A 27,369-nucleotide genomic window follows, 5' to 3' on the forward strand; every position below is an offset into this window, starting at 1 on the left:
CTTATGGTGGTTGAGAGCTGAGGAATAAGTAAGGATCCCATTTCCCCACAATCACTCTCATCCATTAGTCAGATGCATTTCGGGTACCCGGCTCCATTAATTTCTAAGACAAAACAACTGAAGTGTAAACAAGGTGTAGACAAAGTGTCTTTTCCAAAACTGGGTCTATGGGCTGTAATCACACGCTGTGCGATCTTGGTAACTGCAGGGGCTTGTTTCCCTTCTGTGGGAGTGCTTAGGATTAGGCAGGATAATATGTTTCCTTTCCCTTCCCCCTTCAGTAAAAATGGACGCTGCTCTCTCCCATGTGAAAATCTTTGTTTTCCTTTAATATCCTATGGGAACTTACCTGAAAGGCTGTAAAAAAAGGAAAGAAAAAACAAATAAGCAATCGATGAACCCCAAAGCAACATTACAATCTGGCTTCTTGGCTAGTCCTCCAAGACCACAATCTCTACGTTGTGGACCTGATGCTGGTGCTCATCGACCTCAGCCACCACCTTCTCCTCAGTCCTCAGTTCTGTTCCCAGAATCACAGCTTTAGCCCCGGATTCCTCCGACTCAGCTTCCGGATCAGGTGCCGGGTCTATTTCTATGATGGTCTGTCCTTCGTCTGAAGTGCCCTCGACAGCCTGGAGAGTAGAGGTCAGGCCAGACTCCATGGCCACCAGTTCCACAGGATTCACCACTGTGGCCACATTGGCAAGGGTGCTGCTGTCCTGCATGGCAGCTGAACTCAGCAGGGCCAAGCTGGAAGACGGGTGAAGGGTCACCGTGTCGGAGGAGCTGGTCTTGGAGGAAGAGACCATCGTGGCGTAGCGGAACAACTGTGAGCCTGATGGCAAAGTATGGACAGTCACTGGGCTGGAGCCCTGGCTGATGGTTGCCATTGGAATGTTGCTCACAGAGAACTGCTGCCCCATGGGTGCAATGGTGATGGGCGAAATCACTGTGAACTGAGGCTGCTGGATGGGGGCGGAAGGGCTCAGGACGGTGGCCGAGGCTGGACGCTGCAGCCGGGGCCTCTTAGGCGGCTTGGGAGTGCTGACGGGCATGAGGACCACGTTCTGAACAGTCTGGGACTTTAGTTTCTGATCCCTGGCAAACTTCTTCTGCTCCTCCAGCTGGCGGTCCAGGTCTGCAAGGAAAAATTAAGTTACACAGTCAAGCGGGAGAAACCTTTGAGAAGCTGCCAAGAATACAGGGGCTCCTCAAAGCGCCAATAGAGGGGGGGAGTGAGAAAAACAGATTATTTTCGCAAGAGTAGCAAAGCAGCTTCTTGGCAGGGAAAGAGTTTTCAGCCACTTCTGCTGCTCCCCATCAAAAGGATGGAAAGGTGGGCGGAACAGATTGTCTCTGCAGACAAATCCAATTCTTTCAGGGAACAAAAATGGGAAGGGGGTGGGAGGGGGGAAATGACAGCCAAGAATCTCCCTCGCTAAATACTAACCTCCCAAGAACAACGCTATGGAGGGCAGGCAACAAGCTATTCGAATGAAAGATGCATCATGTGTTAAATATTCAAGCCTACAACATGTATTTAAACCATCAAAAGTGTCCTCAAACATTAGAAAACTGTGGGATGAGGCTATCATACTTGTGTACAGAAATCCAGAGCATTGGTATGCAATTCATACCTTCTGGCAAGAAATGGAAATCCATACACAGCTAATACTAACCCTACCAATAATCTTAAATTTAAAAAGTCACTGTACACAATAGTTATCAAAGGAAGTGGAACACACATATGCACACATGCCAAAACATAATCATTGGTATTAGGTAGAGAAACAGTGCTTTAACTTATGGAAAAATTAGGTATGAATGCAATTAAAATGCACATTTTAAGAATGCCAGTACTCTTTTGTTTGTAATTTTATTTGTGTGTCGCTTTTCTACAAAAAAAGAAGGAAAGAAACCATGCCCAAATTAGCTCAGGAACGCATTTCAAAATCAAACCATACAGGAACAATTTTTTAATAACATGATACAACAACAAGACAATCAAATATAACAACATACAAACCCTCCACCAACATTTTAGCATTGTAAATATAGCAAAAGTATATTAACAACATCCAAAAGCCAAAATAATAAGTGAGCTTGGTCTAAGAAAAGCCCCTCCCATGATGTTGCTCACAATCTCTCTCCTAGAGCAGCTTGTAAACTTCTGAAGGCAAGGGGTAGGATAGCCGGAAACACCCCACCCATATTATCCTCTCTGTGTGTGGGTGTTACTGTGTCAGGACTTTAGGGACCAAGGAAAGGGAGTCACAGTAACAACAAAAGTCCTCTAACTTCTATTTAAATAGCAAGGGAAGCCACCATTGGCATCAAAGGGAGCTTTCTTCCAAATGCAAAGAGCAGGTAAGATGAGAGAGAGAGAGAGAGAGAGAGAGAGAGAGAGAGAGAGAGAGAGAGAGAGAGAGAAACCATAAAAGGGGAAATGGTTAAAAACTCCCCACAGTCCAGACCCTGCTCAGCATTTCCCATGACTGCTATTTGCATTAAAAAAAAAATGATTGTGGGAAATATAGTAAGAAAGGGAGGGACTCAGAATGGCAATAGATGTTAACTATTTTGAGCCAATTCACTGCCAGGACCTCTTACTGTAGGAAGCCTAAATCCTGGGTCCTTGTGGACCTACGGAACTGCCCTATACAAAGTTGGATCATTGGTTCACCTGACCCAGTATTGTCCATTGTGACTTTCCCAACACCTGCTACCTGAGCATTTACCGAAGTTGCCAAAGATTGAACTTGGGAATTTTTTTTTTGCATGTAGAACATGTGTTCTACCACTAAGACCTGGATCTTCCTGAAAAAGGCTACAGCCTTGCTCCATAACTTACTGTAGCGGGGGCTACTTCTACCACTACAACGACTCCTGGGGCATTGCTTCAAGAAGAAAGGAGAGGGCTGTCTTGCAAATGCAAGTTGCTGTTATTTTTTAAAAATGACAAGGCTAAAAATAGCACTCCTGGGCCGAAACTGTATAGCAGGGAATCACACTGTCCTCACAGAATATTTGAAAAGGGGGGAAAAAACACAAGTTTACAAAACGATACAAGCATTGGAGAACACTGGCGACATCAACGGAATACGGGAATCCGAACACTTTAGCAGAAGAAGGGCAGTCTTGAGAATAGTTGACTAGGCTGTGAGGCAAAATGAACAACAAAAGCACATTTATTGCACAGTGAGATGATAGATTTAGAACATCCCAAGAAATGTGCTCCCAGTCATTAACATACCTGCCAGAGTATAAAGAATCTGTTCTTCTCCCTGCTCCGTTTGACTCTTCCTGTTGTCCAGCACTCTCTTGACAGTGTCCATCAGGCCAAAAGTGTGAGCAACATTATTTAGGACAGCAGCATCTACAGAAAAACTTCCATGGGTTATTGTCTAGTTTTCTAAACAGAATCCAACATCCAGACAGACAGAGAGAGAGCACCTCATCACAAAGAGCTTGAACCTCTTCACCAGTACTGCATTACCTAATGCTTCTGCAGCTAACGCAAGTGATCTTGAATGAAGTACAGAGGTCGTTTACATCATCTTCATTTTGAATATTAATAATACAGTGCAATGGGTCAAGATTTACATCAGAAGGAAATCAAAATCAAAAGCCATGAAAAGTTCCTCTTGACAGTTCCTCTCACGAGAACCGCACATGGAAAACTGTTGCTTTGGGATGTCAAAGCATCTCTGCTGGCATTTAACATTGGCAGTGAGATCCTTGGATATTTGAATAAAAGCAGAAAATAGGCCTTTGAGGATTAGGCCAGAAGTCTCCTTAAGAGCGTCATAAGAGTCCTGGTGAATCAACTAAAGGCCTATCTACTCTAGCAATTTGTTTTCCACAGTGGCCAGCCAGATGACTATGGGATACGAGGGCAATTGTATATCCCACTGTTGTTTCCCAGTGACTGCAAGTCAGTGGCATGCTTGTGCAAATGCAAGTGAGAGCTATTTCAACCATCCATGCATCCCATCCACATCTGGCCCATTTACAGCACAATCTGATACAGTGGAACTTTGGTTCCTGAATGGCTTAGTTGACAAACAAATCGGCTCCCAAACGCCGCAAACCCGGAAGTAAGTGTTCTGGTTTGCAAATATTTTTCGGAAGCCGAACATCTGTTTTGGCTGTTGGCATTGTTTCCGGGGCCAATCAGCCAATCAATCAGCCAAACGTTTTCAAAGTTGAACAGACTTCCAAAGCAGATTGAGTTTGAGAACCAAGGCACCACTGTATAGATTTACTCAGAAGTAACTCCCACTGTGCTCCCTAGTTTAGAACTGCAACCTATAAAAGAAAATCCTGCGCAGTACCCAGTGGCGTAGCGTGGGGGGTGCAGGGGGGGCCGGCCGCACCGGGCGCAACATCTGGGGGTTAGGATTAGGGGGCGCAAATCCATGGGTTAGGGGGCACAAATTACCTGCCTTGCCCCGGGTGCTGACAACCCACGCTACGCCACTGGCAGTACCCTTATAACAATCAGTTGGCACGAAAAAGCTCCTGTTCTATTTCATTTGGTCAATGTAAAAACTATTATTGAATTAGAGCATGTTTTCTCTTCCCTCCTCATCTCTTTTTCCTTTTGTGTTATGTATACCTGTGGGCAGGGACTGGTTGAATTGACTTTATTGCTATTATGTAAACTGCTGTGGAAGTTTCATTGGGGAAAGAAATCATTTTAATTAAAATAATAATAAACAAAACAAAACCCAGGCATCTCAAAGCAAATCCCCATGTTACATTTTTATGCATGCTGGTTCGCATGCTTTGTGTTAGTGACAAAGAAATCAGTTACATTTAGCATACACACTCTCTTTCTGTGTGTGTCTAACCTAGCGCGTTGCAAGGATAAAACAGAAGCAGGAGAAACATGTATGCCACCCTGAGCTCCCTTATGGAAGAGTAGGATAAAACACAATAATCCATCAAGCCAACTGATTACTGTATTGTACTGGAGACTTTTCTCTTATGGCTAATGTAGCCCTGAAAAGGCAACCACAGCAACTAGAAGGACAGAGAAAGGACTTTTACATCACTGACCCCCAAACCTCCAATGGCCTTCACCAAGAGGTCTGAAAGCCAAGAGCTGCTTATGCCCACTTTCCCGATTCCGCCATCAAGACTCTTATGAACTGCATAGAGTATTCTAGTAGCTTTAGGGGGGAAATGGTTTAGGAAACAGAATGTTTTCGCTTGTTGCCCTGTTTTACTATAGAAACCACTTGAGAGAACTTTTTTTGTTGAAAAGACAAACATAAATATTCTAAAGTAATTATTTTCCCCATCCCAAGTGGTCAGTACCTGGTCATGGTACTTCCCAGATAAGCTTGCTTGGCATTGATGTTGATGTGTTTTTGGCATAAGGTGAAGACTGTATTTACTTTTATTTGCTTGACCATTCCAACATGTTTTATGGCTGGTAACAACACAGTACTATGCATGTCTGCCAAGAACTAAGCCCCATTCAGTTCCCCACTAGGGTGGTTTATGGGATCGCAACATTAGTATTGTTTTACAGCCATTCTGGATTTTAGTGAGTTTAGCTGTGGCTTCTGCAATTTTCAAGGGTTGTATGGAATGATAATCATACTCAGAACAAACTCACTGAAATGAATAGGTATGACTAACTTAAATGAATGTACTGTGAGTGGAACTCAGCTGAATAAAACTCATTCTTAAGTTTCAAACCATACACCGCCCTGGGAGTCCTGTTACTGAAGGGAGGATTATAATCTGACTTATTAAATACAGTGCACAGCTACACGTCACAAAGATAAAAAGAGCATGAAAGTCTATCCCACTGGTAGTCATTTCATATTGACATGGAAACTGCTGACCTCCTACCCACCGGTAACCTGGAAGGGTGACTGGCCAAGCCTCTCCTGAACACCTCTCAGCACCTCTTCTATCTCCTTCTGAATGTTGCAGACAACTTCTTCCATCAACCCCACATCAGCGATTCCTTTCCAGAACATCAGTGTGTCCTCTGGCACAAGGGAAGAGAAAGATTTGGAAGGAAGGATCAGTTGGCAATTGCACTGCAAAGCTATACTGGCAATCATGCCAAGACCAGCAAAACGTTGTATAGCAGGAGGCATCTCTGGAAACTGGCTTCTAAGGCTGCAAAGCTGCACACATTTCCATGGAAGCACGTGCTGCTAAATTTAATGGGGCTTAGTCATGAATAGGCTTGCATAGAACTGTGCTGTAAAACTAGCCATCAGGGCCCTCACCCGGCAAAAAATAATAGTCAAATTCAACTCTGAATACAGAGAGCAGTACTAGGGAATTCCATATTGCTATAAAAGCTACATTTCATGACTTCTAGAAGTTTGTTTTACATCCCATCACACCATGCCCCCAAATCATTGCAAAGCCTTTAAAGAACAGCAATTGTAGCAGCTAAAGCAGCAGCATTAATATCTGAACACTTGGAAGTGGGCATTTTACATCTGCATTCCTCCCATGTGTCTTCACCAGTCTCCCAAAATCTGTTCATCTTGCTGTGTGTCCTTTTTCTTTAATTCTCACCCATCTTGGACACACTGTCAGGTTGAAAAGCAGCATATATTTCACATAAAGCAATATATGCAAATCTGGGTTCTTTTTGTAGCTTGAACAGTATGTTCTAAATAAGACAAATGAAGCCATCCTTGTGGCGGAGGCGTTGGATATTTTTAAAAATACCAAATCACAGGGCATTACGCATGGACTGTGCTGGACTTGGCAGTATTAGACCAGCCTGTTGTTTTGGACCTCCAGCCTGGATTAAAGAAATTCATGGAGGATAAGACTGTCAATGGCGCCTCCAGTTGCAGAGCCAGTATGCTACTGAATACTAGCTGTTAGGAGGAGGAGCCAGAGAGGACTAAAAAAACAACAACTGATGATTTGCACAATTAAACAGTCACCAAGATCGAAAGCAGAGCTTTCCAAATTTTAGCACCAATTAGCATATGGCGCCTCAGTTTCCAAAAGGGGAGGGGGGCAGATTTTTCAAACTCAGTACTTCAGGCAGTTCACACATTTAGGTACAAGCCATCAAGCAAGGAGGCAATGGTGAGCAATGTGCATGCCTGTATGAACCAGCCAATAATTGAAATACAGTGGTACCTCGGGTTAAGTACTTAATTTGTTCCGGAGGTCCGTTCTTAACCTGAAACTGTTCTTAACCTGAAGCACCACTTTAGCTAATGGGGCCTCCCACTGCTGCTGCACTGCCGGAGCACGATTTATGTTCTCATCCTAAAGCAAAGTTCTTAACCTGAGGTAATATTTCTGGATTAGCGGAGTCTGTAACCTGAAGCGTATGTAATCTGAAGCGTATGTAACCCGAGGTACCACTGTAGTATCCAAAGCCGCCTCTAGCCGACAGCTGATGTGTCTCCATCTACAACAGGTTTGGGGGATCTTTGGCCTTCCAGATGTTCCTGGACTACAATTCCCATCATGCTTGACCACTGGCCACATTGGCTGGGGCTGGAATCCAGGACCATCTGGAGGGCCGTGGGTTCTCCATCCCTGATCTACGGCCATGAAAATGATCTTCAGGTCAGCTCTCTGCTAACCCCACTTCTTCCCTTCCAAAAAACCCCCCTCTCGATGTTTACTATAAAACGATCTCACACAGCTCACCATCCTATCCATCAACCCCACCTGCGAAAAACTCACTTAACAACTCAATATTCAAATCAGAATTTTGGAAATTCAAATGTTGAATATGGGGGGGGAGCCGCATGGGTTTTGAAGTGTGGAGTTTTACATGCAAGTTCGATTTTTAAAACATGGGTGAAATGTCCTGCCCTCTTGCAAAAAAATAAATAAATCTCTAATATCAACTTTGTGTTTTAGTGTTCAGTTGTAAAAAAGTGGTTTTGAATTTGTTAATTTATGGTTTTATAAAATTTATTGCTAGTCACCTTGATTTCTCTGGAGAAAAGGTGAGATATGTTTTAAATAAATAAAATTACAAACATAGCTCTTTGCAGCATTTTGCTGCCTGAAGGTGGGGAGGGGGAGCCAGGCAGGTGGGCTGCTAAGCCGTTCAGGCAAACAGCAGAGACATACCTGAAATCTCCTCTGGGTCCTTCTTGATTCCCTCCTCAGTTGCCATGGTGACTGCTGCTGTCAGAGCACGGTTCCATTCAATCCCTTCCTCCACACTCTCCTCAGACACTGTAATTTGAGTGATGCTTCCTGCAGAAGGGAGTATACAATTGAAGATGCTTCACTGCCCAGGCTGTCACTGTAGCTTCCCCCTACACACACACACACACGACCACCCTGATTCGTAATACATGGATTGAACTAAGCAAAGTAAAAAACCAAGGGCCAGTTTAAAGACCAATAACGACAGCAGCTGACAAAACCACAATACCCTTGTTGTATATTCCAAGCATCAGCCATGCAGATACTGAGCGGGTGTAATTGTCTTTTAAACTATGTCCACTTTGGGTAAACAATTGGGGGGGGGGGAGTTTCCATGTGGAAGCCATAATGGGCTGGTTAAGGGGGGGAAACAAACTTATCCAGAAGCAACAGTGTAATGAGGGAAGCCAGATCATATTCCCATGCTCACTGAGCACACCTCTCTGCCTGCAAGCTCTTCGATGTTCTTATGCATGGGCATAATTTTTTCACGTGACCTACATGCGTATAACTGTCATGTACAGGCCTGAGCTGCACAAGCCAATATTTCACATATAGTCCAGGAGGTGACCTATGCATGTGTGATTTTACATGTGTTTCCCCTATCCAACTGGAAGAAGGAACCATCTATCTCTGGCCTTGAGATGAGACAAAGATGACAGAAGGCAAGGCTCACTTATTGGCCCAGGCCATGGTCAACCAGATTCATGGAAGGAAGGGACCATGATGTGCTCTAACGTCCCAAAATGCAATAGGATCAAGATCTCAGTTGCACCACCATCAACGAGCAAGGCACTGGATTAACAAAAAGTGTAAAGGAAAAAGTAAATCTATGGGAACAGAAGGAATTTCAACAAATAGTAGATTCTCAGGTACAGCTGGAGTGAGATGTTATGGGTTTGTTTTGGTTTTGTTCTTGTTTTTATTACGTATTTTATATTTTTACGTTGTGAACTGTCCACAGATGAAGGATGGTACACAAATTCAGTAAATGCATAAATAACTTGTATGTGCTCATCAAGCAATGGAGGATTATGATAAGAAAAATAGTCAAATATTTGTGTGTATGTGTGTGTAATGCCTACAGACTTATATTAAGTGGCTTGGGCACAGTTTTATGGTAATGTCTGAATTTGAGAGACATGGGTTTAAAGGTTGGCAACTGGGGCTTTATGATTAACATACTGTTTCTTACCCATCCCAAGCCTTTGAGATGAGATGAGCTACAAGTCAAAATGAAATAAATACATTTCAAAAGGAACCAAGGTATTTGACTCCACATAGGCAAAACAAGCTAAATGTTTGAAATGTAATCACAGGACAGCTGATTATTCTTATTCTTATTTTATTTTACACATTTGGTGGAAGTGAAAGACAATTCACATTTTTGGTATACACTCAGGGGCATGAGTAATGTGCCATTTTGCAACTGCACAACACAATGGCATGATTTAGTATTGGGCAAATTGTTCTGCATGCTGAGAATCTAATCTTTCTTTCTTTCTTTCTTGCAAGATTCTAGTCCATATCGATGCACTTGTAAGTGTGTGGGCAACATTCGGTGACATTTCAGAAGCCAGCAGGTAATCCAAACAGGATGTCCAGTGGTCAGGGGTAGGGCTTCACTGCTCTGCTTGGCATTTTGCTCCTTTTTACAACTAGGAGAAGCAAAGTAAATTAAGCAAATATATGGAATTACAAGCAAATTTGCATGATTTATTTTTAAAAATTAGCTTGTACTGGCACAGCATTTGGGCTATGTTGGTGAAAACATTTCTTTTTTAATTTTTTTGATGCAAAATGAATAAACCCAGGTACTGTGCATAAAATGTACCAGCTGCGGACTAAATCAGGATCAGATTGATTTAATGCATTTTTTAAAAGCTTCAGTTCCACCCACAGATAAAGACTTTGAAGCTAATCTTCTAACTGCAGCAAAAAAATAAATAAAAAAAAATGGAAAAAAGAGGAAATGGAAAAGTTTCTCTCACTAGCATGACTAAAAGTTGACTAAAAGGTTGGCGAAATATCATAATCCTGTTCGTATGAAATAAGGAATGCAAATTAAATGAAAAAACCCTTTCTTAGAATTTGTATTACAAAGGAACTCATGCCATGTACTGTACGTGGCACTCTAAAAAACAACAACCCTTTTTCCTTCCTTTCTTTTTGAAGCTGCAATTGTTGCCACCTGTAGCATGAATAGTGGTAAGGCTCCAGAGAGTATGAATTTGCCAGAAGAAAGCCTGAATGGTTTAGCTGTAAAATACACCATTCTGCACATTTTTAAGAACCAAAAATAAGGGGGAGGATTCAGCACACTGAGAAGAAGGTTCTCAGTTGTCTATACACTTAAAAATTGTTTCCTGGAACCATAGAAATTCCCATTCATTTGTCAACTGTTTCTCAAAGAAAGAGAAAAACAGTTCAGAATTCATTAAAAACAGAGAGATCCAGCAGTGGGTAGAGCAGGCGGGGGGGTAGGGCCTCAACAGATAAATCATTATGATTTCCCCAAGGATAGGAAATTCAGAAGGTCTACTACTTTCGCCCTATTTCCACTTTACTGTTCTGTCACTGGGGTCCCTCCCAGGCAAAGTAAATCTCATGGGGAAAGGGAGTAGGAAGAAAACTGTTTTAGCGTTAGCTCATTAAGAGAAGACAGGATACAAGGAACATTATAGATATATTGGAGCTTCTACAAACAGACATAAATACTAAAGCTGTTTTAATTTTCATAGATGCGGAGAAGGCCTTTGACAATATATCCTGGAAGTTTATGAAGGGGAATTTAAAAGGAATGGGAGTGGGCCGGGGATTTGAGAATGGGATTGATGCAATATATTCAGAACAAAAGGCTAAATTGATAGTTAACAATGTGGTTACAGAAGAGTTTAAAATTGAAAAAGGAACACGACAAGGCTGTCCGATCTCCCCGTTATTATTTATTTCGGTCCTGGAAGTGCTCTTGAACATGATTAGAGGGGACAGGTTGGTGGAAGGGATACGGGTCGGAGCGAAACAATATAAACTTAAAGCGTTTGCAGATGACTTAGTTTTGACATTACAGGAGCCAGAATCTAGTACGAAAAGAGTACTACAACTAATTCAAGACTTTGGTCGGGTGGCGGGATTTAAACTAAATAAGCAAAAAACTAAGGTGTTGGGAAAAAACTTGACAGATATTGAGTCGGAACGGTTTCAGAGAGAGACAGAGTTAACTGTGGTTAAGAAAGTCAAATACCTAGGGGTAAACATAACAGCAAAAAATCTGAGTCTGTTTAAAGATAACTATGAAAAATGTTGGTCTGAAATTAAGAGAGACTTGGATAGCTGGTCAAAATTAAAACTTTCATTGTTAGGTCGAATAGCTGCTATCAAGATGAATGTATTGCCAAAAATGTTGTTTTTGTTTCAGACATTGCAGATTGTAGATAAAACGGAGTGCTTCCGGAAGTGGCAGAAAGATATTTCTAAATTTGTCTGGCAGGGCAAAAAGCCCAGAATTAAGTTTAAGATACTAACGGACGCAAAAGAAAGAGGGGGCTTTGCCCTGCCAGACTTAAAGTTGTACTATGAAGCCGCAGCTTTCTGCTGGCTAAAAGATTGGCTACTTCTTGAGGACACGGACGTGCTGGATTTGGAAGGTTTTAACAATGCATTTGGATGGCATGCATACTTATGGTATGATAAGGTTAAGATTAACAAGGTCTTTAAGAACCATATTGTCAGAAAAGCAATATTTAATGTCTGGACAAGATACAAAGACTTATTAGAGAACAAAACACCGAGGTGGCTGTCACCCTTGGAGGCTAAGGCCCGAAAAAGACCTAATATGGAGGCCAATTGGCCAAAATATTGGGAAATACTAGAAAGAGATGGAGACAATTGGAAACTGCAGAGTTTAGAGAAAATGAAAGATAAAGTGCGAGACTGGTTACACTATGCTCAGATTAAAGAAGTGTTTAAGAATGATAAAAAGTTAGGATTCCAGGTGGAGAAATCGAAATTGGAAACAGAATTGTTAGAACCTAAGACCAAGGTACTTTCAAAAATGTATAACTTGCTGCTGAAATGGAACACACAAGACGAAATGGTTAAATCGGCTATGATAAAGTGGGCCCAGGATATTGGGCACAACATTATGTTTGAGGACTGGGAAAGGTTATGGACCACTGGGCTGAACTTCACAGCATGTAATGCTCTGAAGGAAAATGTAATGAAAATGATATATAGATGGTACATGACCCCAGTGAAATTGGCTAAAATATACCATTCGTCTGATAATAAATGTTGGAAATGTAAGGAAAATGAAGGAACATTCTTTCACCTCTGGTGGACCTGTCCTAGAGTGAAGGCCTTCTGGGAAATGATATATAATGAGTTAAAAAAGGTGTTTAAGTATACCTTCACCAAGAAACCAGAGGCCTTCCTTCTGGGCATGGTCGGCCAGAACGTGTTAAAGAAGGACAGAACATTTTTTATGTATGCTACAACGGCGGCAAGGATACTTATTGCTAAGAACTGGAAAACCCAAGATCTACCCACACTGGAAGAATGGCAGATGCAGCTGATGGACTATATGCAATTAGCTGAGATGACGGGCAGAATCCGTGACCTGGGAGAGGAGAGGGTTGAAGAAGACTGGAAGAAATTCAAGATTTATTTACAAAAGTATTGTAATTTGGTTGAATCTTAACAAGGAAGTCAGAGTAGAAATAACTGTCTACCATTAAATTACAATTTTATATTTGAGTTTAACCTAAATATTGGATTTAAGATCATAAACAAGATGATAATTTGCTTGGAAAAATTTGTTTGTAATGATGAAAGTGGAAGCGGGAGACGTGAGGGAGTCCACAATAGAATGAAAGGATGTTATGAAACCTATTTTGTTTGTTAAATATGCATTTGTATGAAAAAAACTCAATAAAAAATTATATATAAAAAAAAAAGAGAGAAGACAGGATGAAAGGGAAATGGTAGACAGCAGTGCCCCATGGCAGGGATGAATTCTACTCCTGTTCACCTGTTCCCTACCGTCAGCGGAGGTGGGAGTCTGTACCAGGCTTTGCTGCCCTGGCACCGGTGCCCTGGCACTGCTGATCAGGAGGTCAAACTTGGTGCTGCGACAGGTGTTTGTGCAAACCTTGTCATGCTGGTAGAAGTCAATTTGCCCAGAATCCATCATCTTTCTGCAAAGAGAATGGGGGGGGGGGAGAAGAGATCGTGGGAAATGAACCTTCTGTTTGGATTCTTGCCTGAAGTCCTCAAGGCAAAAAGATGAAGCATTTTTGGCATGGTGCATTTTTAGAGGCACTCAGGGCCCTGTGGTACTGGGCACTTTTGCAATCACACAGAACAATGCCAGAACTTGGTATCAGATGCATTGCTCAGCATGCTTCTTTCTTGTAAATTTTACCTGGTGTAATTTTTGCCAATGTGGTGTATTGGTTAGAGCATCAGACTAGGACCTGAGAGACCAGGGTTCAAATCCCCACTCAGTCATGGGTGACCCTGGGCTAGTCACTGTCTCAGCTTAACCTACTTCACAGGGTTGTTGTACAGATAAGAGGAGGTGGAAAAGCAAGTACAGTACCTTGCAGACCTTGAAGGAAAGGTGGTATATACATGCAATTAATTAATTAGCAAAGAAAGGTTAGAAAAGTTTGTGGGCAAAATCTCAGAAGCCAATCGGGAAGCTGAGCAGACCTTTCTGTGCCCATCATAGCTCTTTGCCCTCTTTTATAACTGCAAGAAACAGACTAAACAAATCACAAATTTGCAAGAGTTATGTATTTATTTCTCAAATAGATATTTATCCCACCTTTCAGGGTATATAACTGTGATTTATAAAAGTTGAAGAATTCAGATTTTGTGGGGACAACCCCATAGCAAAAGCTCTAATAAAAAGGTAAAGGTAAAGCTCTAATATGGTTATGTGCTCCACACACACATTTAGTCCAGGAAGGACTGTTTCTGGGACTCAGCTGCTTTCTGACTCATCACCAAAGCAAGCCAACCCAGGATTACCACTGGCATTGGTGAGAAAAAATGGCAACCCCATGAACACCCCCCCTTTTGTGGCAGGGGACACTGCCGTCAAGTCAGCTGTCAGTAGGAAGGACTTGGCAGCAACAGTACCCTTGATATCCTGATCCAGACACTGTTATCAACCCCAGATTTAGTCTAGTGGGGGGGGGCTGCCATGGAGCGATTGCTCTTTGTTCCATTACTGAAGCCAAGGTATTTGGAATCTCAGTAGACATCAAGTCCAGGGTATCATGGTCAGAGGAAATGCTCATTTGATAGAGACTGCATGTCCAAACACAGCCCATGCTGTGAAAAAAAAGTGCTAATTATTGGCCACTCCCTCCATTTTTATTGTTCATATTTCTGCCCTAAGACACTCTTCCGGCGTTCTTTGAGGGAACATGCAATTGCCAAAAGGATTCAATCCTATCTTAAACATTTGTTATCTCACCATGCCAAACCCACAGCACCACTTTTAACCAACAAATGAAAGATGGGAACTTAAATGGGGGCGGGAGGAATACTGCACAGAAAATTATGCTTTTGGTGGAAGGCTGCTACAGTGGCAGAAGGCTATTACCTCAGCATGATTCCTCCCAGGCGAATGGCTCTCTTCCAGTCCTTCAGGGTAGATTTGCCAGCCAGATGAACAAAATGCTTTGGGCTGATAAGTTGATCATTGAACTAACAAAGAGAAAGAAGAGGGTAAATGGGAGACACTCTGTCTCATAAGCCATCTCCAAGTCAGCACATCAGCCGCCATCAATCACAGGTGGACATTGATCAAATCACACCAGGAACTAGTGAGCTTAGTTTTCACATCTAGAGAGAGAAAGGGCCAACAGGGCTTCCTTTATCCCAGTATCCTATCTCAGGCCAGTGGCCCATCTAGTCCAGCATCCTACTCTCACGGTGGCCAACCTGATGCCTGTGGGAAACCCACAAGCAGGACTGGTATTCAGAAGCATGCTACCTTGATTGTGGAGGCAGAGCATAGCCATCATGGCGAGTAGCCATTCATAACCTGGTTCTCCATGAATTTGTACAATCATCTTTCAAAGCCATCCAAGCTGGTGGCCATCACTGCCTCCTGCGAGTTCCACAGTTTAACTTGCACTGCATGAAAAAAGTACTACATTCTCTCTTGGTACCCTCTCTTACACTAATATATTAAATGATGCACGGCCATCTTTCTGCTCTTCTCTCTGCAATGATCAGATACAAGGGAGAACAGGCGGGATACTGTATCTTTAATACCGCTATATGACAAACAGCATTGCAAAAATTTCATCTCCAACACTGCTATTACAGGTTCACCAGGCTTAATCAGGATCAGAGGGAAATGCTTTGAATGCCAATTGCTGGGAAACAAGAGTAGGAGAGTTGGGAGGGATTGTGCCCTCGCATTTCGCTTGTGGCCTTCCCAGAAGCATCTGGCTGCCCATTGCAGAAAACAGGATGCTGAGCTAGACAGGGCTTAGGTCTGGTCCCACAGGGCTCTTGTGCTCTGTCATTCTTTGCACCTGATCACCTCTGTTTTTATTTGCCTTCAGAAACAAAGCAAAACATCCCAGGCAATAAGAAACAAAGACAGTGGCAATGACACTACAGTGGTACCTCGGGTTAAGTACTTAATTCATTCTGGAGGTCCGTTCTTAACCTGAAACTGTTCTTAACCTGAACTGTTCTTAACCTGAAGCACCACTTTAGCTATGGGGCCTCCCGCTGCCGCCGCGCCGCCAGAGCACGATTTCTGTTCTCATCCTGAAGCAAAGTTCTTAACCTGAAGCATTATTTCTGGGTTAGTGGAGTCTTTAACCTGAAGTGCATGTAACCTGAAGCGTATGTAACCTGAGGTATCACTGTACTATGAATTGCCTTAGGCCAGGGCACAACTCACTTGTGAGCCCCAACACTTGCCTCAAAATACGGCATCTCCTCCAAGACTGAGGTCAAGATACCCTGCATTCCTATTCTGCCTCGAGTGTGTGGTTATAAGTTGTGAGGCCTCCCCTTCCAAGTCATTTCCATAGGTACCTCCTGCCATTGCTTCAGGATCCAATTATGCTACTGCCCTGATAAGCTGCAGGGCTGGCTTATAGGAAACGGAAAAGAAGAATCAGCAAACTGAAGAAATTTCAAATCTCACTGGAATCGCAACTGGGTCCATCGCTGGATTAATTGAACTGAGTGTTCTGGTTCCCATTGGTCAGCATTGTGGCATACCAGAGAATCAGCAGACGTGGTAGGCATGCTAAGTGGGCCAGCTCAGCTATTCATCCACTTTAATCTACTTCCCACCACTGACTAGTTGGTGTGATGTGCTTTCTCTAATGTTGGGTTAGAAACTGGGCCCCTTTTACCATTACCTCCATCCAGACTTACATGCCAGACTTTTCACATTTGTCTTTCAAGGCTTTATCACAAAATGTATGGATCGTGGTGACCAATGGAGCACCTTCAGCATTCCATATTCTCTTTTCCCAACACTGCTACAAGATGGCCCCTGCCAGTTTCCTATAAGCTGGGGCATACAATTACTGGCTGAAGCCAACTGCCCAGCGTAAACCGGTTGGAGGCAAAAGAAAGGCTAATGAATAAGATGGTTCAAACTTCCCAAACCCTTCCATGTGCCCCAGGTGGGATTTCCATAACAAGAATCCTGCTGAGTCAGATTAGAAGTCCACCTAGTCCAGCATCCTTTTCCTACAGTGGCCTCCAGAAAGCCTACAAGCAAGATTCTGCCTCCTGAACTGATAGTGCTAACACTAGGAAATGTGCACACACACAGTCCCACTATCCAAACATAGTACATTAGGTGGGTGTCCACATAACGAGTTGGCGATTTTCATTTATTCCAATGGGGAAATTTTTAATGTGTTCCCGACCACAGAATTTTGACCCCCAAACTATGAAAAAAAACTGTAAAAACCCTCCAAAACCTTACAAAAGGCAAACAAGGAAGGAAACAAAATGCTTTCTTATTTATCCAATCTCTCCCCCTCCCCTCCCTCATGGTTTCTGTTGAAACAGCTGTCGCAGACCAGCAAAACACACAAAAAATTAAAGCTTGCTTAAGGCTGGTTATTTGCTTACAGTACTACACATAGGTCCAGCTATTTGGATATCTGAATCTGCAGTGTGTATAGTGCGGTTTGGGTCCTAATTCCTTATATTCAGATAATTCTGTATGATGAACATTTGGAAAGTGGGGCCTGCATGTACTTCAAATAATCCTCCTATGGAAATTCCAGTGAAACTAGAAAATAATAAATAAATGAGAACAGTTATGTCAAAAAAACAAGCAACAGAGAACGGAGGAGGTGGGGGGGAGCTGGCAAGGACAGTTTTACTGTGCTGTTACCTTGACACATTTGACATTGATTCCTGGGCAAACAAATTTCTTCCAGAGCAGAATGGCTTTGCTCTCTCCACAGGTGATGGGGTAGGCAATCTCAATTTCTTCATTTGTTTCGATGGTGCTGGGGTCTGTTGGTAGAAGCAGGTGAAAATAAGAGACAATTCCTCTGCAAAGCACATGCCATTTATATAAATATATGCTGCTGCCTTGTATCAAGTCAGACTACTGCTTCATCAGTGAGCAGCAACGACACTCCCAAGATCTCAAGCAGACATTTCCCCCGGCTTGCTTACCAGATATCCTTTTACCTGGAGATGTACAGATTGAACCCGAGACCTTCTGCATATAAAGTACGTGCTCTACCACTGAGCTACAGCCCCTTCCTTAAAGGAAGAGGCAAGTGTTTGGCTCACTTAACCAAATGCACCAAGCTATGGTCACACAAACCGGAGTGTGCTGCACTCAAAGAAAACATTGAGCTATGGTTTGATGCTAACTAGAAGTAAAGGCTACTCTTCTCACCTTACATGCAAAGGGGAAAGGGATGGCATGATCATGGATAACCATGACTTATCATTACATCTGAATGGAGTCTCTGCCTACATTAACCATAATTGCTTCTATAAGACCTTGCTTGAACTGGTTTTGAACCACATAGCACTCTTATTACTACTCTTGGGGCCCTAACTTCACCCAACCATGGGAGTAGAAGAACCTTGGTACACAAAAGCCGCAAATTATGCTCCATGACAACTCTGTTGAAATGGTGTCAATGCATCATATTGCCACAGAGGAAACTTACCAATGCCTTCTTCCAGCTTGTGTATGGTGTGCGTTTCCACGGCCACTACAGCCGTACTGGTCTCAGAGCTCTCTTGATAAACCCTGCTGTGAAAGTACCCACTGGTAAGCGCATTATGTAAAGCACAGAAATGATTTTAGAGCTTTGCATAGCTTGAAACCAGAGAATCTGAAGGAAAACTTGCCTCCATAATCAGCCTGCTCAAATGCCAAGATCACCACCCGAGGCCTTTCTCGGTGAGTCAAGTAAAATGGAGTTAGTTTATAAACTAACTTTCTCTTCCCAACCTCAGCCCCTAAATCATAGACTGGGGGGGAAATCCTGCAAATACATGTCCTCTATCCAGCTGTGAAATGAAAGCTCAAAATTGCATCCCTACAACATACTGGTATTCCCCTAGCATTTTCAGAACTATTTTGGAGGCATGCGATCTAGAAACTTTTAGTTGAAATTCTCTCTTGCACGCAACTGCCTTCCTTTATGTCTACTGTGTGGACTTACATCTCAACAATTCTAAATGCTGCATCCTAGACTGAATTTTACACAGAATCACAGAAACACGCCTAGCTGATGACTTGCCAACTTACCCTTGTGGCACTGGCTGCAGTTGTAATATCACCTGAGTTTTGGTATCTTCTGGGTTTCCCCCTTCATTTCCTTCAGTTGGCACAACGACAACATCCCCTACAGGGATGCTTACTTCAGCATTTGCCATTTGCCCACATGAAGTCCAAGAGAATGGAAGACAAGTGTGCTGTAGCAAGAAATAAGAAGGTGACTTTGGGTTTTTTTTGCAAGGACAAACAAGTTATCATCTCTGGCCAAATAACGAAAGAGATGTTTTCTAGCACAACCATAACATGTCACAAGTGACCATATGCACCACCACTTGTAGCAACAGCTCATAAAAATCACATTTGAGTTGCAAATAACGAAAGAGATGTTTTCTAGCACAACCATAACATGTCACAAGTGACCACATGCACCACCACTTGTAGCAACAGCTCATAAAAATCACATTTGAGTTGCTCAGTTAATCTTTAGGTCACTGAAGTCCTGGGAAAGGAAGGGTGCCAAGGCTTTACTGGCTGCACTGGCTTGCCCAAAGTTTTCTCTTCTTTTTCTTTTATATATATTTTCTAATACAAGTACATCTAAAAACTGCAGAGAGCATTCATCACCTTATTCAGAGACATGCCCCTTTCTCTCAAACTGGTGCAATATGGTCAGATGCAAACAAAGACAGGGCGCCTGCATTTTTGCCAGCTGTGTAGAATGAATTTCAGCAGGTATATCTTGCAAGACAACTATAAAAGATGCAGGAGTCCTCTTCTGGAAGGACCACATTTTTATCTTGCTGCAGAACTAGCAAATTTATTCAACCACTTCATTGATTAAGGGCTGCAATCCTACATACAATTTTTTGGAGTAAAGTCCTTTAAACTCAACATGACTCACTCACATGCATAGGATTTCTCTATCAGATTTATTTAATTAAGCAACGGTCATAGCAAGCTGTGAGCCATACCACGTGCTGTAGAGTAAAGACAGAAAGTAACACTCCTACGATTCCTCCCACAGAGGTCTTCAAAATAATATTATGGGGCAATGAGAGCATAGGGAACACAGACACTCCAATAAGCGGTTCAAGATTCAAGAGATTATATATGCCTGTGCTTTCTCTCTGTCCCCTCTCTGAATCACATGAAAGGGTTCAGTGAACATCAGTGTCCAAAACTGAAGCCCCAAAATGTTTGATTTTTGTGTACACCTGTGATTTTTATTTGGTTTTAAGTTGCATTACTTGTGTTGTGCTGTAACCTGCCCTGGAACCTTAAACTGAAAAATGAGCAATAAATATTAAAGCAATAATATTAATAATAATGCTGCATTGGTCTTCAACTAGTGGGTCAGGACCACTACCAAGTCACAGGCTGCACTGCAACTCTGCTATGGTACAGCTAAATAGTCAAAATAAAGAAATGATTGCTCCCTAAAATGCGTGTTTGGCTGAAAGGTAGGTAGGTACCAGGTTTGAAATGTTAAAAGGCTACTGCTATAGTGATCATGAGTCAGGCTAGGGAAGACAGGAGATGCAGGCTGTCTGGGCAGGAGCTCACCACCACCATTCCATGTTGCTAAAAACTATGCTCCATTAACTTCATTTTCAAAAAATAGCATACCCTCCATCCATTGAAAAGCCAACATGGCTCCCCCCCCCCAAATGGTTGATATTACAAAAATGCAGTTGTCTGACAATATTAATATTACAATGCAAAATGTACTTCAGCGTCTATCATGTGTGAAATGGCAGGCTTTGTTCAACATGTTGCCTTAGTTTTCATGCACTTTAGAGGAAGTTTCACAGAAATCAGTGGGACTTATTTCTGAGTGGACACTTATAGGATTGCCCCACACAGTTCTAAAGACCCTGAAGAAGACAACACTAGGAGCATTATTTTAAGAAGTCATCAACAAAACGCAAACACAGTATTTTTTACAGAGACCGGTAACAAAAAATAGGGACCATCCCTGATAACTATAAAGACTTGTGTAGCTTGGTTTATTATTACAGGCAGAGTACATACCATATACACTGCTATCACATTCAAAGCACATTTCCCCCATCAAATAATTATGGCCACTGTAGTTTAATCCTGAAAGGAACAAATTCCCTGCAATCCTTAACAAACTACAGTGCCCAAAATTCTTTGAGGCAGAAAATGGGTTTTGAATGTGCTTTAAAAGTACAGTGTATATATATTCTTAAAAAACTGTCCATCTAGCTCAACAGTGTTTGCTCTGGCAGTGGTTATTCAGGGTCCCAGCTAGAGGGTCCTTCCCCATCCCACCTCACCAGCTACCAGCTATTTTCAACTGAGTGACAGGGCCCCAAACCTGGAACCTTCTACTTTCAAAGTTCTAACACTGAGCTATGGTTCCTCCCTATTAAATTTCTGTAGTATGTGGCTCTTATTTATAGAAGAGTATCTGTTCCATTATTCATTTGGCTTGGTAAGACACAGAAATCAAATCTTTCTTCTTTTTTTGCTTTTTTTTGGCGTTATGATCATAGGAATAGCCCTCAGGGGTCTGACAAACTGTCCATTTGGTCAGTTATCTTATTTCCATGTCACGATACCTCTGGGAAGTCCACAAATGGGATATTAGCCAGCAGGCATCTACTTTTGGGCTTCCCTATCAACATACTTTTTAACTTGGAGACATACTACCATTGAGCCGAAAGTTGCATATAGCCATCATGCCTCATAGCTGTTGATAAACCCATCCTCAATGAATTTTAAAATAATCTGAGCTAGTGGTGGTCACCCCATCTTGTAGAAATGAAGTCCACAAATTAGGCACTTTTGTCTGTTAAGATACAGGGATGAAGGAGTAGATCTGGAAGTTAATTGTTGACAACCAAGTTCAGTAAACAATTTATTAAAAGTACTATGCATATTTACTGAAAAGAAAAGTTCACTGATTTGAAGTGATCACAATACTTGCAGCCTTCCTAGACTCGGAAGTCCTACTGAATAGTGTTTACATCCAGGTAATTATACAGCAGACCACAGCTGCAGTTTCAGGTTGATTCAAATTAATAATGATAAGTAGAGTCATAGGCATTGATTATGTTTGACAATTCAGAATGCCTAGCTGCTTATTATTATGGGTAAAGGGTGTGCTTTCAATGTTGAGATAGTCTATGAAATCATATTTCTGCCTTTATCCTTCCCATCTCCTTCAAGCAGTTAACAGTTAATGTTTGCTCTTTCACAATCCTCTCTTCTTCAGGTGAAAAAAACCCTGCTTTCTTCCACCACCAATTTTCCATAATCATATAGCCCATAAATTGAAGCCATAATGAAATGATGAGACAAACACTCTGGGTACCGGGAAACAGGCTTTTAAAGGATTGGGATTCCAGCTGGCATATATCTTTGAGATAAATTGCACATTCACCAGAACTGCAGTCTACATCGGGGTCATCGGAGGAATAATTTTGTACCCATTGGCATCACTACGTCATTGGCATAAAAAAAAGATTGCACATTTTATGGTTTTTATTGATATCTAATCCAGGAATCACAACTACCCTTTAATCATTATTTATCTTTTACAAATGAAAGCCATGTCTTGCCTACACACCCACCCCGCAGATCTTATTACATCAAAACTATTTAAGGAATAGGACCTAAAGCAAGGGGATACTTCTCCAATGATGCTGTTTGAACCCATAATTTCCTCTTGAACACAAACTACCCAAGCACCATGTTTTGAAGTTAAGTTAGGGGCCGCCACCACATTCTGTGGGAGCAAGTTTCATATATTGTTTATGATTTGCAGAGGTATTTCCGTTATATACTTGGAAGGACAGTTGTTTTATGCTGGTCTTTGCTATAACTGAAATAAATAAATAAATAATAAACCCAGCGCTAGAAGGCTTTTCCAGAACTTTATTCTATCAACTTTGAGGGGCTTTATAATGTTTTTATTTAAATGCTTAATTCCATTCATGTCTGGCATTCCTCACCTTTTTAGAGGGTTTCAGTTTCTTGAGGGACACATTATTTCTTTATTAAGAGCCTCAGGAGATGAAGCTTCTCCCTCAAAACAAATAAATAAACGTGCAGCTATATCAGTAATATATTGACTCTTCTAAAAGGCACTGCTGTCCAGTTCAGGAAAGCAATTTTTAAATTTTTATTTTTTAAGAAAAAGGTGGCAATTTCAGCAGCTGAAGTGATCCTTTTCCCACCATTGGTCACTTCGCCTCTGACCAGAGCATCTCAGCTCAGTATTATTGTCGTCGTCGGCGTCATTATTATTATTATTACTATTTTAAAAACCCCAACCCCTGCCCCCAAAGCGCCTGAGGGAAACCCTAGAGCGCGGCTTCCGCTCCGCGCCCATTTTCCCTGCCCTCGAAGCCCCCTCACAGGCCCTCAAGATGGGGAAAGAAAGTGGGCGGGGATCCCCGGAGGAGAGGTGTGGCCTCTCCGCGGCCACGCCCACTACCACCACCTCCCTCTCGCTCCAGGCCAGCGGACGACGCGCCAGCAGCCTCCTCCTCCTTCCCCCCTCCCTCCCTCTCTCCCTCCTTCCCCCCTCCCCTCCTCCCGCAGTGGCGCGGCGACGTCCGCTCTCCCGGCGGCGGCACGTACGGCGGCGGTGGCCGTGCGCAACTCTAGGCGCAGCCCCCCTCCCTCGTCCCTACGCACTCTGCGTCCCGTCCTGGTCCCTCCCGGCTCCCGTAGCGCGGCGGTGGCGGCAGCAACGTCGCCCTCTGCTCCCTCCCCCCCTTACCGTCTCCGAGCGGCCGAGTCCGGGGCTGTTAAGCAGTGGGGGGGGGAGGGTGAGTAGAAGGAAGGAGCGAGCATGCGCAGGAGTCTCCACGACTCGGCCGCCAGCACTTCCGGCTGCCTCCTGCCTTAAAGGGGCCGCGAGCAATTAGTGCTTTTGCTCCCCACGACCATAATGTGGGGGAGCTCGGATTTAACTTTGTTGGGGAGGTGGGCGGAGGCGGGTGGGGCTCGGCTTGCAACCCTTGGGGAAATTGGTCGGTGCGAGGCGGCGGGTGGTCGGGAGCCGGTAGTCGCTTCTCAGCTGCACCAGCCGCAACGGGGCCGCCCGAATAGTATCGTTGCTTTTGCCATTATTCATTATTCTTCGTCCAAAGCAGCGCGTAAAAAGTAACACGCAAAACTCCTGACACCTCACTGCCTGCATGTATTTCTTACCTCGCTAAGGCCGCAGTCAGATGCAAGGGAGTATCTTGGGAGTAAGAGCCCCTTGAACCCAACGGGCTCTTACTCCCTGATAAACATACATAGGGCGTAGCTGCCCCACCTCCCATCCACAAAAATTATTGAAAAGCATTGAAAGTACAGTACTAAATTACAGGTAACTGAGGTTCTGCCCCTCTCCAGCAAAAGCCTGCCCCCCTGTGATGTTCCTTTTTTTTGCAACTCACTTCTACTCAAGAGTAGAAATCAATGAACTGAAATTCATGAACCCAAATTAGTCATGCCCATCATTTTAAATGGGCCGTGATCTCCCCAAAAAAGCACAACAACTTCAGGAATCTGAAGAAGTGTGTATGCACACGAAAGCTCATACTAATAACAAACTTAACCATTAGGTCCAGTCGTGACCAACTCTGGGGTTGCGGCACTCATCTCGCTTTATTAGCCGAGGGAGCTGGCGTACAGCTTCCAGGTCATGACAGCTGCTTCTGGCAAACCAGAGCAGCACACGGAAACACTGTTTACCTTCCCACCAGAGCAGTACCTATTTATCTACTTGCACTTTGACGTGCTTTCGAACTGCTAGGTTGGCAGGAAATAGCAATCTTAGTTGGTCTCTAAGGTGCTACTGGAAGGATTTTTTTATTTTTTACTATGGCAGACCAACACAGCTATCTACCTGTAACTAGAACTTTAGGAAGTAGACCTTGCAGAGGGTTTAGGGCTGCAGCCACTTTTCAGCAATGGGAAGGATGATTATTTTCATTTTCATTTTTTTGTTATACTTTTATACTGCCCTTCATCTGAAGATCACAGGGTGATTCACAGCATAAAAATGCAAAACGAGAACACAAAATACATAAATAAGAACAAGAACAAACCAATAAACCCCTCTTCCAGGAAGACATTTAAAAAGGCATAGAATGCTACCCAAAATTAGTCAAGAGTTGGCCCATTGAAATGGATGGGCATGACTAATTTGGGTTCATTAATTTCAGTGGGGTCTACTCTTGAGTAGAAGTGAGTTGCAAAAAGCAACTGGATAATAGAACTCCAGGCAAATCAAAAGATGCAAAAGAGCGAGTGAAGTCAAGGTAACTAAATAAATACTCGTATTTCTGTAATGTAGGTTTGAGAAAATTATAAAACCTTTACAAAGGATAAGTCTAGGAATATACGAGGGGCTTTGGGGGGTCTAGATGATACCCATGGGTCCCTTTGAAACCTGTGATCCTGCATATGTTGGGTAGGATTTATAAGAGGAAACCAGCCAAACCAGTTCCTTTGCTCAGGACAGCAATACCTCAAGGACCACCTTTTCCCAAACAAACCCTGTGATAATCATCTGAGGCCCTTCATGTCCTTCTTCCATGAGACATCCAGAAGGTGGCAACATGAGAATGGACCTTTTCTGCAGTGGCTCCCCATTTGTGGAGTGCTCTCCACAGCACCTTCATTACATATCTTTAGGTGCCAGGCGAAAACGTTTCTCTATAATCAAGTCTTTGGCTAATTAACATTCTATGGCCTTTTAAATGTGCTTTGGGGGGGTTGTTTTTGTTTTGTGTATGTTCTTGTTTTGCATTTTTCTGTTGTGAGCTGACCTATGATCTTCAGGCTGTATACAAATATAGTAAATAAACAAATAAGCACATGAACCACTGGAGTCTCTGGCTCAGAGACTGGGATTGTGCACAACAATGCAATAATAACAGAACAATTGCATGAGACTTCATGACTCTGAGGTGCAGACATGGATGTGATACTATATACAGCGTCAGCATTTCGGTGTTGTGAAGGTACAGAAGATGTATTGTCTCTTCCATAGGCCATAGATGTATGCTTTATAAAGTCGGTAAATCTTTTCATTTAATTACATACAACCCAGTACATCTCGAAGCACCATTCAGTTAAATACTATAGTTTCAGCCAATGCAGTGTTCCAAAGCAACTTCTTCCACTTTGAGATCTTTAGGGCCACTTCTAATATTTAGACCAGGGGTGGGGAAACTCTGGCCCTCCTGATGTTGGACTCCTCATTCCCATCAGCCCAGCCAGTATGGCTAATGGGAAAGGATGGTGGGAGTCATAGTCCAATAACATCTGGAGAAAACACAAGTTTCTCAATTCTGCATTAGACACGAACTCAAAACTTCTGTTTCACCAAGCCTTGGGTTTCTTTTAGCTTCTACTATTTGCTGTGCTGGGCTGTTTAAGCAGGTTTTTTATTTTTTTTATCCATGCCTTTGATAATTTGTTTTATGATTACTGCTATTCATGTTTTTTAAAAGTGCGGCAAGAATAATAAATCACATAGCTTCTTTTCTTTCGAATCAAAGGGAATGGCGCCTTTAAGATGTTGGTCAGGATGGCAAAGACACCAGAACGATCCTGTATCAATCTTGCTCTTTACCCATAACCAAATGTAATGGAGAGATTAATGGCTTAATCAACATGCAATTTGACAGCTTTGGTTTTGCTTTGTGGGACCCACCTCTTTTGCTGAATCTATACTGTTCTGTTCTGGCTGGAAGAGCTTAACTTGTTTTGTAGAGTTATAACTGTGCATTTGTTTTCATAACTATATATTACATGGTAACCTGCCCTGGGTGTTTATGGTGAAGAGCAGGTAAGAAACCGTATTTTAAAAAACACCCATTCGCAAGGCTAAACTGGTGGTTGTGAAACTCTTCTCCCCACTGACCACCCAAAAGTTGCTGAGGTCTTGGCAGACCACATAATGATTTTTCTGCCTGTGGTAGTTGCTGTATGATTTTTAATTTCATTTTTGCAGACGCACCGTAAACTAGCTTAATGAAGCTTGTCCGCGGACCACAGTTTGGGAATTAACACCAGGGGAGGCTGGTCCATTAGTCTGAATGCGCCCTGACCCACCAACCTCAGTCTGCCCTTAGCCAGCCCACATCTGTCTCCCTTCCTACTTGCAGCAAGTCCAGGGGTTTGTATTAGCTGTTGGCTTCCTCCCTCTCAGTCTCAGTGTTGCCCTTGTAGATTTCAGCAAGGAGGGAGGAGAACGGAACCAGAATTAGTTGGCTCTGCCTGCCATTGGGTCTGGGTCTGGTTAGTGGTGGCACCGCCTATTGTTGGTCTCCACACCTTCCACCCTACCATTCCCATGAGTACTAGCCACTACTGGCTAATGGTGAGAGGTCAATTTGGCCCTCCCTCTCAGACACTGAAAGTGCATGTGAGGGATCACACTGTGTAGCCCCAACAGGTCAGCTATGCCTCCC

The 27,369-nt window shown here is 42.9% G+C and overlaps 1 protein-coding gene across 4 annotated transcripts; it reads right to left on the reverse strand.

The window, feature by feature from the left end:
• Nucleotides 1-303: 303 nt before the first annotated feature.
• Nucleotides 304-23,782, reverse strand: GMEB1 (glucocorticoid modulatory element binding protein 1). 4 transcript variants are annotated; one of them, XM_081920686.1, is made up of 11 exons: nt 23,676-23,711; nt 22,903-22,976; nt 18,953-19,119; nt 18,366-18,451; nt 17,567-17,691; nt 14,783-14,886; nt 13,210-13,364; nt 8,089-8,217; nt 5,870-6,007; nt 3,254-3,376; nt 304-1,138 (listed from the first exon to the last, which is right to left on the reverse strand). In XM_081920686.1, the coding sequence occupies exons 3-11, from the start codon at nt 19,078-19,080 to the stop codon at nt 432-434; spliced, it is 1,695 nt and encodes a 564-aa protein (XP_081776812.1). In that variant the 5' UTR covers nt 19,081-19,119; nt 22,903-22,976; nt 23,676-23,711; the 3' UTR covers nt 304-431. The 4 variants fall into 4 exon arrangements, with proteins under 4 accessions (XP_081776812.1, XP_081776814.1, XP_081776811.1 ...); XM_081920688.1 differs by lacking the exon at nt 22,903-22,976 and having other exon boundaries at nt 18,366-18,448; nt 23,676-23,782; XM_081920685.1 differs by lacking the exon at nt 22,903-22,976 and having other exon boundaries at nt 23,676-23,782.
• Nucleotides 23,783-27,369: the final 3,587 nt, after the last annotated feature.

Source organism: Podarcis melisellensis (assembly GCF_964234715.1).
Source record: "Podarcis melisellensis genome assembly, chromosome: 8".
NCBI classification, from domain to species: domain Eukaryota; kingdom Metazoa; phylum Chordata; class Lepidosauria; order Squamata; family Lacertidae; genus Podarcis; species Podarcis melisellensis.

Excerpts from the sequence above, each read along its gene's own strand:
- GMEB1 (XM_081920685.1), bottom strand. The coding sequence starts at position 19,080 with ATGGCAAATGCTGAAGTAAGCATCCCTGTAGGGGATGTTGTCGTTGTG. Across the intron at positions 13,365-14,782 it reads CTGGGAGGAATCATGCTGAG|AAAGATGATGGATTCTGGGC; the intron begins GTAATAGCCTTC and ends TTCTCTTTGCAG. Across the intron at positions 8,218-13,209 it reads GACTCCCACCTCCGCTGACG|GAAGCATCACTCAAATTACA; the intron begins GTAGGGAACAGG and ends TCCCTTCTGCAG.